The 14,171-nt window shown below is 41.4% G+C and overlaps 1 protein-coding gene across 1 annotated transcript in view; it reads right to left on the bottom strand.

Moving 5' to 3' along the window:
- Positions 1-13,242, bottom strand: part of LOC121286168 (protein piccolo-like) — a gene marked incomplete at its 3' end in the record, with an annotated part of 652,194 nt that extends 638,952 nt beyond the window's left edge. Inside the window, exons 1-2 of the mRNA XM_041203147.1 lie at positions 13,079-13,242; positions 11,576-12,191 (exon numbers count right to left, since the gene is read on the bottom strand). Coding sequence (XP_041059081.1) covers positions 11,576-12,191; positions 13,079-13,242 — 780 coding nt within the window. The remainder of the gene's footprint in view (positions 1-11,575; positions 12,192-13,078) is intronic.
- Between the last annotated feature and the right edge of the window lie 929 nt (positions 13,243-14,171).

Genomic DNA, 14,171 nt, shown 5'->3' with positions numbered 1-14,171 from the left:
TCTAGTCCTTAATTGAGTTATTAGATAAGATAACAGACAGGGTTGGTGAATGCACACAAGAACACAAGGATTGTGTTCTTCAAGGTAATATAATCAATATTATGCATGTGGGTCTTAAGATGTTTAATATTGTGCCACATAATAGACTTAATGAAAATCGAAGGATTAAAGGGACATTGGCAGTGTGGATATGAAAGTGGCTAAGGGACAGAAAGCAGACAGTAGTGGTGAGTCAGACTAGAGGAAAGTATACAGGGATCAATATTAAGACAACTGTTCTTTTTGATGAGCAATCTTTTTGATTGGGTATGGGAGTATAATTTCAAAGTTTCCAGATCAAACAAGGCTTGGAAATGTCGTAAACAGCAAGGAGGGTAGTAACAGTATTCGAGGTCATTAACAGACAGATGAAATAAGCAGACACAAAGCAGATGATTTATTTTTTATTCTTTCATAGGATGGGGGCATCACTGACTGCCAGCATTTATTGTCCATCCCTAATTTCCCTTGAGAAGGTGGTGGTGAGCTGCCTTCTTGAACTGCTGCAGTCCATGTGGTGTAGGTACACCCACAGTGCTGTTAGGAAGGGAGCTCCAGGATTTTGACCCAGTGACAGTGAAGGAAGGCGATATATTTCCAAGTCAGGATGGTGAGTGACTTGAAGGGGAACTTCCAGGTGGTGGTGTTCCCATCTATCCGCTGCCCTTGTCCTTCTCGATGGTAGTGGCCGTGGGTTTGGAAGGTGCTGTCGAAGGAGCCTTGGTGAATTGCTGCAGTGCACCTTGTAGATGGTGCACACTGCTGCTACTGCGTCAGTGGTAGAGAGAGTGAATTTTTATGGTGGTGGATGGGGTGCGAATAAAGCGGGCTATTTGTCTTGGATGGTGTCAAGCTTTTTGAGTGTTGTGGGAGCTGCACTCATCCAGGTAAGTGGGGAGTATTCCATCACACTCTTGATTATGCCTTGTAGATGGTGGACAGACTTTGGGGAGTCAGGAGGTGAGTTACTCACTGAAGAATTCCCAGCATCTGATCTGTGTAGCCATAGTATTTATATGGCTAGTCCAGTTCAGTTTCTGGTCAATGGTAACACCCAGGATGTTGATAGTGGGAGATTCAGTGATGGTAATGCCATTGAACATCAAGGGGCGATGGTTAGATCCTCTCTTATTGGACATGGTCATTGCCTAACATTTGTGTGGCGTGAATGTTAATGCAGAAAGGTATGAAGTTATACACTTAAGGAAAAATGAGGAGAGGCAAATACAAATTAAATATAAGTTTAAAGAGGGTGTAGCTTCTCATGCCCAAGTCTTTGAAGTGGGCAGGATAAGCTGCACAGTCTGTTAAAAAGTAGACTGGATCCTGGACTTTATAAACAGGGGCATAAATTATAAAGCAAGAAAGTTAAACTCAACATTTATAAATCAATGGTTAGGCCTCAGCTGGAGTATTGTGTTCAATTCTGAGCACCACACATTCGGGAGGGGGGTCAAGGCTTTGGAGAGGGTGCAGGGGAGATTTACTAGAATAGTTCCAGGGATGAGGGGCTTCAGTCATGTGGACAGAGTGGACAAGTTGTTCTGCTTAGAGCAGAAAAGGTTAAGAGGAGATTTAACAGAGGTGATCAAAATTATAAGCAGCTTTGATAGCGAGAAGTTGTTCCCCTTGGCAGGTGGGTCAGAAACGAGAGGACACCAATTTAAGATAATTTGGCAAGAAGGCAGTGAAAATATGACAACATTTTTTTCTGCAGCAAGTTATTACAATATAGCACACTCTGCATGAAAGGTGGTGGAAGCAAATTCAATAGTAATGTTCGGAGGAATTGAGATATATATACTGTACTCGAACAGCAGAAATTTGTGGGGAAAGAGCAGAGGTATGGTATTAATTGGACAGCTCTTCAATGTGTTAACACAAATATAATAGGCTGAATGGCCCCATTCTATGTCAGGTTCTATATTGTTTGAAGGGCTACAACTGGCCTCAATAATCTGAGGCTGGGAATGGAAAAATAAGACCAGTAAACTTTCTCTACCCTGATCCATATAAAATGAATATTGTTGGGGGATGTGTGAAGATACTGGGGAAGGTCAGGAGTGAATTAACTATAAAGTTGGCATCTAGTGAGGTACGAAACAGTAGCTGATACCCATGGAATCAAACAACATAATTAATCATCAGTAAATAATCATCAGTGTCATATTTTGAACTATGTACAGGATACATTGTGGAGGGACAGTGAAAATCAAATGGATTGTGTAAGTGAAGGAAATTGAACAATGGTTAATGAAATCAAGTTTGAAAACCTTCCCCAGAGCTGGACAAATTGCTCCCAGATGTGTTTATAACCTGTGACTGCATAGGTTTATTTTATTGATTTGAAAATGAAGTAATTGTGACTTTTGAAATTATAAATTACAAATATGAAGGGTGTTGAGCCTTCTTCTAGTCTAAAGACAGCACTATTTTCTAATCTAAAAGTAGACAAGCAATGGGTTAAGGGTAAGGGATGGGATCTTGTTTGTAGTTTCTGTAGTTAAAGAAAAATCATTGCAAACCTTAGCTAATGATTCAGGATCCTGAATTTACTAAAATTAGCATTAAAAAATAACTTTCAAAAAGAAATCAAATCTTTGGTGATTTTTACATGCCACTCAAAAAACAGCTTGTATCCAAAACTGTTGGAGTAACAGACTTCCTCAAGGAAGGCCTGCTGTCATCCTGGAAAGCCCCTAGATGGGATTATATACAATGCCAAACTATCTCAGACTCAGAGATACATTTTCAAAAACCAGTCAGGAAGCCTGAGTGAGGACAAACACACAACTTAAAATACAAAATTCTTCATTTGCTTTATCCTTCAATGTACAAAAAGATGCCCTTCCTACTTCAAATCATTTGTGAGTTGCAGGCTTTTGCATGTTGTAAAGTCATAGCAAAGTTATGTTTTCAGATGTTCATTGTGTTTGTGAGAATTGTCTTAAAAGGTGCAGAACAGTTCAGCTTTTCCCTCCTGTAAATTATCAATGGGAATATTCTTGCAGGATTTCCTTGGCTTTCCAATCATTGGCACTCTGATTACCTTAAAAAAGCATTATAAAAGCAAATCACTTCAGATAGAGGGAAACTGAAAGCTGATCATCACAGGTCACTGGGACTGAAAGGCTATGTCCCAAAATGCAACTGAAAAATACATTGATAGATATAACAACTTGCATTTATGTAACATTTTTAATGTACTAAAACCTCCCAAGGTGCTTCACAGGAGTATTATCAAACAACATTTGACACAAGTCACAAAAGGAGATGCTCTCTCTAAAAAGATGGTCTAAGAGCAGCAGACCTTAAAGAGATGCTGGCATAGTGGTAGTGTTACTAGACTAGTAATCCAGAGGCCCAGTCTAATGCTTTGGGGATATGGGTTCAAATCCCACCATGGCAGCTAGTGGAATTTAAATTCAATTAATAAATCTGGAATAAGAAACTACTCTCAGTGATAATATCTATCATTAATTGTTATAATGGTTCACTAATGCCCTTTAGGGAAGGAAATCTGCCATCCTTGTCTGGTCTGGCCTACATGTGACTCCAGAACAACTGTAATGTGGTTGACTCTTAACTGTCCTCAGTTCAAGGGCAAACAGCATGGGTAACAAATGCTGGCTTTGTCAGCAATACCCACATCTCATGAAAGGAGCAAAAAAAAAAGGAACATCTGTAAATGGGGACGCTGAAAGGTTTAGGAAGTGGAACAGCAGTTACAAGATCCAGGTACAGGCTCTATTCGTTCTACTTCAAATTTAAAATGTATATCAGTAGTTCAAGAGTCCAAAAGCTTAAAACATGGCAAATCCAATCCAACTGAATGAGAAATTCAGAATTTCTACAAATTCTTAAGAGATTAAAACAGATGAGTAATTCTGGAAGGGCTTTTGCATCATCAGGTTTAAAGAAAATCTAAAGTGGTATATTTCTATTTATTTCTCTTTATATGAATAGATTCTGAACAAAAGCAGGTACTGATGACACTATGGCTGAAAAGTGTTTGGAAGATCATGGATTATTTCACATCATATAATGAGTGATCCCTGAAAAAAAAGAGAGCATTCTCACCTCTGACTCAGAAAGTTGCAAATTCCAGTCCCATTCTGGGGATGTAAGCACAAACCTATGCTGACACTCCAGTGCAGTACTGAGGGAGTGCTGCATTGTTAGAGGAGATGCTAAAACAAGGTCCCTCTGTTCTGACAGGTTAATATAAAAGGTGCCATGGCACTATTTTGAAGAAAACCAGGGGAATTCTCCCCAGTGTCCTGATCAATATTTATCCTATAGCCTTGAATCACTATCTTTCACCATGAGGAAATTCCTAGCCTGTGCTGTGCACATCCCTCCAGCTGCTGTCTAAATTGAATGTGGGGGAATTAATGCGTACAAATTTGTTAAATGTCAGTCTGTTGTTGTAGAATGCAACATCAGTGCACTTTTTCATTGCATTTTCCCTTCACTGTTTCTTTTCTTGTAAAACAAAGAGAAACGCAGTAATTTTGCAAGTCAAAATTGGCCTTGTGTCAACCATTTTTGGATAATTTTGTGGGGAGAAGGGAAAACCCAGTCAGTGATTACAATAATAATGAGTTTAGCCATCAATGGTGTAAAAGAAATACTCCTGTTGGTGGAGATGAAAATAGATCAGGTTACTTTTATGTTGCATTGTATTTCATTATGATTCTCTTTAGAGTTCACTGAAACACCTGCAGTCATTTTAGGTCTGTACTTTCCATTGTCAGTGTGGACTGGAACTTAATCCTGAGACTGATGGATTTTCAAAAAGGCATCAAATAGCCCATAATAATTTTCACTATGCTATTCAGAATTATAGTTCCTGCGAAAATTGCTGGAAATTTCTTTGCTCACTAATTATATGAATCTAATTACACACAATTATTTTGGCTTAGCATAAAAACACTGTACATTTTACACCATAGAATTTAAATTGTGTCCAAATGGCAGAAGTGACTTATGAATTAATTTTATTATTATTTTTCAAATGTATATATACTCAAATATCTCCAATGAGTTTGAGTAAAGCTCTAGAAAAACAATCAGCTTCATAAAGAAATTGCTGATATTGAGAAATCTAATTCCAATCCATGTTTAGTCACACTTTGGTTCCTACAGAGCTTCATATAAGAATATTGGTATTGGAGATCATGAACTTTTAGTCTCCACTTTCATTTACACAATTCTCCCCTCATTCTTTGGTCTTCTATTGCCAAATATTATTTCATGGTCATAACCTTAGGCAGACACATGGCTCCCAAACATTTGTACCTCTCATTCTTCAACTGACTTGGAATGAATTGCAATATTCTCTCTTTTTCCTCTAAGAACCTGGAAGCTCTGCTCAGCTTCTCTCCTATCACCGCACTGTGGAAAAGTGGGAGCTCAAACTGCCAAGTTGCTAATTCCTTGGACAAAGCAGACCACCAGCATGCTACATATATTCTTACAGCCATTTTAATTCAGTTTAAAACAAGAATGAAACATTATATTTATAGTAGATGCTAAATCATACTGGATAATCTATCAATCGCATTAATTTCAACAAGATTTATATCACAGGGAATATGCTGGTGAAGCAGCGTGTCAGAAGAACTGAATTGGCCATCCTTTAGCCTCTGGGACATGAGTTTGAATCCAGTGCAGACTGACTACATCAAAGATCCACACTGAAAGTATCCTACATGAATTAAGTGTGATCAGTTTCAGCTGTGTTCCTGGCAAATACAAGTCCACACTTATGGACCTGGTAGTCTTATTTGGAACAGTAACTAGGATGGTTGGTACAGGGAATGGAAAAGCATATTGAACTGTGTAGAGGAGAAAGCAATTTGAGATACACTGGGAGAAGAGTTGTTCTGACTGACACAGGGAATGATGGCCTGAGTTCCTTGAAAAATAATTCTTGTCCTGTCAGAACAGGGTACAGGAAATTTAAACAAAGATAAAATATGGCGGATGTTGGAAATCTGAAATATTTGAATGAAAGCTCATCAACGTGAAACATTAACTCTGTTTCTCTCTCCACAGATGCTGCCTGGCCTACTGAGTATTTCCAACATTTTCCATTTTTTATTACAGGTAACTTGCAACAACCCATATTATTGCTGATACAAGAGCTTTATGTCAACATTTGATGTAAAACATGGACAATATTCCATTTTCTAATGCCCACATAACTTGGATAAACATAAAATCTTATGGTATACACCCAGGTTTGCAATTTTTATTTTAAGTTAGAGCTTGGCCTGACAGTTGATAAAGTGCCAATAAAGAATTGCTGCTGGATTGAAAACAATTTGGACAATAACAAAGGAACTAAGCATGGGGTTCTGGGCTGGTAAAGATCAATCACAGCAATTGTACCTAAACAGCAGTGAACAGCTATGCACCTCATCAATCATCAGAGTACCACTGTTCTATTAAAAATATTATGCAAACATTTTCAGATGCTGGGGCAAATGAATTTTGTGTGGGAATTAATGATATTGTTTAGATATGACCATTTTCACATGTTGCCAAGACTATTAGTACAAAATGGCCACTTAGGTATCAAATCGAGATGTGAGGAGGTGTGGAAATCTGCAGCTGGTTGTGGGATGTTGCACTGTACTGAACCAATCATTATCCAGGAAACAGCAATATTCAAAGAAACAGAAATTTTGAACAACTTGGCAGATGCAACATTTAATACAGGGAAATGCAAAGTAATATACCATAATGATCAAGTATTGCCATGCCCTGAATCAGTGGAACACCATCCAATGCTGCAGTCCACTGCAATGCTCTCAGCTCCTCAATAATCTGTGAAATAACATGCAATCCACTAGCATGGGGTGGAGAGAAAATTGGAGGCCACTTCTTCAGTTTTGAATGGTCAATGAAGGGTAGCTTTGCTGAATATTTGGTAATAAAGTCAGTATCTTTATCTCTTGGTCATAATCTCTGTATGAACCAGGGAGTCCAATAAGGTAAGAATTTTATTTTTAAAAATTAACTAGAAATGATGTTTTCCTAATAAAGGGTCTAGTAACAATTTAACCAAGAGTGAATTGTCCAAAAAATGAAAGCATCCCTGTAATATTGGTCAGCAATTAAATGTTCAATAAATGGGTCTAGAAAACATAAACACAAGTGATGCTGACAGAGTGGTGAGAGTATGTATGCTGTACTGTTTTCAGCTATAGTCACTGTTCTTAAAACATAAACCTAAGGAAGTGTCACTGACATTCCACAAATCATAAGTGCATGTTTAACAGTGGTCAAAGTACTTACAGGAAAGTACAGATGCAATGCGAGTAATGTGGACAACAAATGAAGCCCAAGGAAGTTCAATTTATCAATATTAGAAGATTGAGGATTACTTTTAAATATGAAGGAATTTTATCATTGGGTCAAAACCCTGGGACTCCCTCCCTAACAGCACTGTGGGTATACCTACTCCACAGGGACTGCAGTGGTTCAAGAAGGCAACTCATCACCAGCTTCTCAAGGGCAATTAGGGCTGGGCAATAAATGCTGTCCTAGCCAGTGAAGCCTACATCCTGTAAATTAACTTTTAAAAATTACAAGAGGTAACTTGTACAATATCAGACCAGGTGTCACAATCATAAGCTACAGAAAAATCAACTACACCAAACTAAGGAAAGATAACTGAGATTGCAGGGGCCCTGGCATTAATTTTCAAATCCTCTCTGGCCACAGGAGAGGTGCCAGAGGACTGGAAGGCAGCTAATGTGGTACCATTATTCAAGAAGGGTGATAGGGATAAACCAGAGAACGATAGACCAGTGAGTTCAACGTCAGTGGTAGGGAAACTTCTGGAAAAAATTCTGAGGGACAGAATTAATCTCCACTTGGAGAGGCAAGGATTAATCAAGGATAGTCAGCATAGCTTTGTCAGAGGGAGATCATGTCTAACAAATGTTATTGAATTTTTCGCAGTGATTACTAGGTGTGTAGTTGAGGCTGGTGCAGCTGGTGTAGTCTGCATGGACTTCATTAAGGCTTTTGACAAGGTCTCACATGGAAGACTGGCCAAGAAGGTAAGAGCCCATGGGATCCAGGGCAATTTGGCAAATTGGATCCAAAATTGATTCAGTGACAGGAAGCAGAGGGTGATGGTCAAAGGTTGTTGAAGCATGTGTCCAGTGGTGCATCGCAGAGTTTGGTTCTGGGACCCTTGCTATTTGTTGCGTACATTAATGATCTGGATATGAATATAGGAGGTATGATCAGTATATTTGCAGATGACATGAAAATTGGTGGTATGGTAAATAGTGAGGAGGAAAGCCTTAGGCTACAGGATGATATAGATGGGCTGGTCAGATGGGCAGAACAGTGGCAAATGGAATTTAATCCTATAAAGTGTGAGGTGATGCACTTAGGGAGGAAGGCAAGGGAGTACACGATGAATGGTAGGACCCTGAGACGTACAGAGGATCAGAGGGGCCTTGGTGTGCATGTCCATAGATCCTTGAAGGCAGCAGAACAGGTAGATAAGGTAGATAAGAAGGTATACATAATACTTGTCTTTATCAGCCGAGGCATTGAATACAAGAGCAGGGAGGTTGTGATGAAGCTGTATAAAGCATTAGTTAGGCCACTGCCGGAGTACTGTGTACAGTTCTGGTCGCCACACTATAGGAAGGGTGTGATTGCACTGGAGAGGATGCAGAGGAGATTCACCAGGATGTTGCCTGGGCTGGAGAGTTTCAGCTATGAAGAGAGATTAGATAGACTGGGGTTGTTTTCCTTAGAGCAGAGAAGGCTGAGGGGGACCTGATTGAGGTGTACAAAATTATGGGGGGCATAGATAGGGTAGATAGGAAGAAACTTTTTCCTTTAGTGAAGGAGTCAATAACCAGGGAGCATAGATTTAAGGTAAGGAGCAGGAGATGTGGAGGGGAATTGAGGAAAAAATTTTGCATCCAGAGGGTGGTTGGAATCTGGAACTCACTGCCTGAAAGGGTGGTAGAGACGGGAACCCTCACAACATTTAAGAAGTATTTAGATGAACACTTGAAATGCCATAGCATACAGGGCTACGGGCCAAGTGTTGGAAAATGGGATTAGAGTAGATAGGGGCTTGGTGACAAGTGCAGACACCATGAGTCAAAGTGCCTCTTTCTGCGCTGTAAAACTCTATGACTCTATTGGTTCATTGACTCATACCTAACGTCAAAGCATTCAAATAGGAATTGGAATTTATGGCTGAAAAATAGGTACAAGTTTGAGATAGGGAAACAATGGAACATTGTCAGATGGAAATAACAGGGTAAATCAGATGCAATGACTGGCTTTCTCTTGCTTCTGCATTCTTATGTGTGCTTCAAAGTGACATTGCAAGAAATGGTTCACATTGAATTTTTTCCAACAAATAATGCTGCTGAAACCAGTATACCTAAAATATTGCTGCATTTACCTGTCAATTGCAAAATCTTAAATAGGCCTCATAAAAAGACAAACAGAAGGTTGATGGTGCAAAACTAAAGCACTGGACAGAACAGGGTTCTGAATCATGAAGACTGGGAGTCATGCAGAGAGAACAAAATATCTGATTTTGCTCTCAATGACAAATGAAACATTACAGCAACTTCACCCTTATTTGAATGCTGAGTCTCTCAGTGAGATACCTGTCTAGTCCAAATTCTGGGGGAGGAATGCAACTCTGAGAGCAACTTCCAAATTTCCACATTTAACTACAAATGTATCATCACCACAAGTTGTTCTCCAATTTACACTTTAAGACCCAGGAATACCATTATCTTCACTGTTGTTCCTAATGCACATATTTGATTCAATGTTTCCTCTTAAACTTGATGCTACTGATGAAGAAAGAGACACTGTCCAACAATGTATTTTTCTTATTTGCTTTTTATAGCTAGTGTACATAAGAAATGGTTTTATTAGAGGATTAAAATGGTTTAGAGGGCTTCCATCTGCAGAACAAGCTGCATGCTTGTACACATGAACTGTAGTGATGCGTATACATCAACCGCCTTGCAAATGGTGATAATTATATGACCATTGTGTAGCTCCCCAATGACTGACTATGTCAATGAATAACTGAGCCATCTGTACTGATAATTGATCTCACTCGACAACAGTAAATGTGCTTGAATTGACCTCCACGCATAGACCAAGGAGGGGGAATAAATCAGCAGGAATTCCTGCTTCTGATTACTATTAAATACCTCTGCCGGAAAGTGTTGGAGTTAGCTGTGTACAGGGTCAGGTTAAGCTCAAGGTAATCTGGCAGAATTTACAAAGTTCAGAAATAAATAACACCCACTTCAATGAGGTACCAGGGAACACCTGTATAACCATCAATATATTCAGGAAATGAGGGAGGGGGGATATTTTGTAGAGTACATGTTCATGTGGTCAAGATTTGGGAACATGTGTCAAAGATATTTAGTATACCCCATGTGGAGGGTCTGTACAGAGAATGTTGTCTCCTTCGATTTTGACACGCATTCATCAATGCACTCAATGCATGGCTTCCATTCCCGTGAAGGTTTTTACAGTGTCTGATAATACTACAGCCTTTCAAATCTGAGTATGAAGTCTGCAATGTAAATAAAATGTTCATAAATTACCCAATATATTGGAATGAAATCTGTCTAAATGTAAAAGATTGTTACCTTACGCAGTGGGGAGATACTTAAAACAGACCCGAGGCAGCGGTGGGTTTAAAATACTGCCATGCATCTTGCCGGCAGTAAACTGAAGGCTTTGGTATGCAAATAAGGGATTTACAACCAAAGAGCTCAATCACAATCAATGACAACTCGTCAACAAAACCGAGCCACATGACTTGTTAAAATGAATCAAAGTTACCATCACTAGATTTTGAACAGATTGTCCTGGAATTTGGATATGGTTAAATTATTGAGAACCCTTCTCTCCGCCCCAAGGTGCTTCAGTCCAGAGAATAGAACAGCCCCATTTGCCCCCTGTAAACCCAGCAGAACCCCGTTTTTAATTTACACTAGTCACCACCCCACTCCCCGGTGCTCGGTTTAGCCGGGGTGTCCAGGGAAGTCGCCCGGTGTGAAGCGGCGCTTGTCCACATGGAGCAGAGTGTAATGACCGATCCGTCATTAGACAACAGCCAGTGTCCAATAGATTTTAGTTCAGCCACCCAGCTCCCCCTCATCGCCAAACACAGAAGCTGGCGTCATATTTTAACAGATCATCTTTATTTGGTTGTCAGCTGTGATCCTGCACTGTCGCCACGCTCCATTGCTTTGGGAATCTATCGCCATTTTAGCTTTCAGGAGCTGGAGCTGATGTGACTGGGTTCCACCCAGTGGGTTTAGACACTCACTGTTTAAGCTCAGGACCAAAGCTCCACACGACAGACAATAAAGATCAGGAATAATTTATTTGAATATCTGAACCTTTTGCGGTGCTTATGAAGGGTGTGTTACCCCTTCCCTGAGGGACACGCCCAACACTGCGAATGCGGGGAGGTCACAGCGATAGTCTCCCAGTCACTCACCTCAGTTATGTGCGGGTTGGGATTGAAGCCACACTGACTGCAGACCACAATCTGGCACTGGGTGCACTGGTTCGAATTGGTTTTGTCGGTGCTGCCGAGGTGCAGTTCAGTGGTTGTACAGATTGGACAGAGGGTTTTCTTTGGAACGGGAGCTATCCGCGGTACTGAATACTGCGCCGGCCCAGGGGTACCCGGCTGGGGGGAGGCAGCGGGGGCTGGCGGCTCTTTCTGCTGCTGTTTCACGGCTTCTTTCTCGCCGGGCTTCGGGGCTGTTTTCACAAACTGTTGGGAGGTGGATTTAGTGGGCCCTTTCGGAGCCGCTTTCGGTTTTCTGGCCACCTCGTCGCTCTCGGATTTGGAATCGAAGAGGTTGAATTTATTGACGACCGAGGACATCGCACTCAGAGGGTTTCCCTCTGAAAGGAAACTAGGCATCATATTTGCTTCGGTCTCCTCTCCCCACAGATCAGTCCATCCTCTAGTTTCCTGAAGAGAGCTGGTGGACAGGCTTCTCTGACGGAGAGCTTTATCCCCTAGTAATCCATTACCAGGAGATTGGGAGTCGTGGGGAGCCGGCTGCTGCTTCACTTGATCGGTAGCATCTGTCTCTGATTTCCTGAAATAGTAAATAAAATAGTTAGCAGGCGAAACTAATCCAGCCAATCCTTCCAGCCCCCATCCCCATCTAAATCATGGCAGAAATGGACTTCATGGGAAATTTCCTCCTCAGCTGAAATTCTTTCACCAAAACAATATATTTACCAGAATAATTCATCAGGCTATCTCAGACACAAAACAGTTGACAATTTCCAATTACAAGTGCGATAAGGGTACCTTAAAAAGCAGAATCAGACATTCCGCCCTAATCAGTCGCCAGAAAATCAGCTCAATCTGAAATAAGTCAAATCTTGCACTAATGCAGATCCTGAATCCAAGCTCCGAAGCTCCGCTAAAGCAGAAGTGATCAGGGCGAAGTGCTGACGCCCAGCCTCACAATAATAAATCACCAAATCATACCGAGTCGCTGCATCAGAAATAATTGTTACTCTTCTTAGAGACAAGTCTTTGGTTGTCTTAATACTTTACCTTCAGCAAGCAGCTAACTGTGCTGTGTGTGCAGTGATATCCTGCAATCCCAGAGCAATCGCCAGCGCCGCCACTCAACCAATCAAAGAAACGCTTTCTAAATCCCAACATCCAAACCCTCTCCCTAATCCGAACGAGATCGATGTAACACCGCTTCTCCCCCAACTACCTTCACCGCCACATTTGCAATACTTCTACTCGCAGCTTTAACGGTAATGGTGGCGTTAAACGTTAAACAGGTTGAATTTTAATCACTGGACATTCTGTAAAATCATCCTGTGGACTAAGCCTGCCTGTTAGCCAAGGGGGAAACCCCTTTCTTTTTTTTGCTCTGCAATATCTACACCGACAATGCACAACACATCACAACTCAATGGGGCGACTAGAGTTTGGAAGAGCAGCCGGCTCTGAACGTGCCTGTGTGCCCCCTGGGCCCTGGACATTACAGCGGCGATCTGTTTCCTCTCGTCCTGGCTCAGTTGGCTGAGATCAGCATCCATTCGTGCTGGAATGACAAAGGCCCTGAGCTCTGTGTCTGTCAGCCCAGTTTCCCCAGTTTCCACACTGGTCTCATTCCCCATGCTGTGTTGTTTTCTTAAACTCTGCCTTTCTTATTATTTAAGATTTTATTTTGCAAATGCTGTGATTGTTCTTCCATTTTGAACATGTCATGTCTCTCTCACTCACTTCCCATTTTTCTAATGTCTCCGGATCTCTCCCGGATCCTCCCGAAAAAAGCGAGACTGCCGCAGCGCGCATGCCCAGAGCAGCTCCTCGCCCCTTGGTCTCCGGCCAAAAGCTTTTAAAGCTGCACGAAGCCAGGCTGTGCCACTCTTCTGTTCGTGCTCCAAACCACCAGCCTCATGCCAGATAGCACTTCGGGCAAATTAAAGCTATATAGCTCATAACGGGCTGGAGAGGGGGCGGGGGGTACTGCACAGCTTTGAAGTGTTTGACTCTAAATCGTTATATCATCAGAAGCTGCATTCTTGTCACAGAATCACAGAATGATCACTCAACCCAGTGACAAATGGAATTTAATCCTGAGTAGTGTGATGTGATGCACTTTGGGAGGACTAACACAGCAAGGGAATAGACAATGAATGGTAGGACTCTAGGAAGTACAGAGGATCAGAGGGACCTTAGTCTACATGTCCATAGATCCCTGAAGGCAGCAGCATGGGTAGATAAGGTGGTTAAGAAGGCATATGGGATACTTGCCCTTATTAGCTGAGGCATGGAATATAAGAGCAGGGAGGTTATGTTAGAGCTGGATAAAATGCTAGTTAGGCTGCAGCTGGAGTACTGTGTGCAGTTCTGGTCACCACACTATAGGAAGGATGTGATTGCACTGGAGAGGGTGCAGAGGAGATTTACCAGGATGTTGCCTGGGCTGGTGCGTTTCAGCTATGAACAGAGACTGGATAGGCTGGGGTTGTTTTCCTTAGAGCAGAGAAGGCTGAGGGGGGAGCTGATAGAGGTATACAAAATTATGAGGGGCAAAGATAGC

Source organism: Carcharodon carcharias, chromosome 13 (assembly GCF_017639515.1).
Source record: "Carcharodon carcharias isolate sCarCar2 chromosome 13, sCarCar2.pri, whole genome shotgun sequence".
Classification (NCBI taxonomy): Eukaryota; Metazoa; Chordata; class Chondrichthyes; order Lamniformes; family Lamnidae; genus Carcharodon; species Carcharodon carcharias.
Note: the sequence above shows the minus strand (reverse complement) of the source record. Positions and strands in the feature narration are given on the sequence as shown.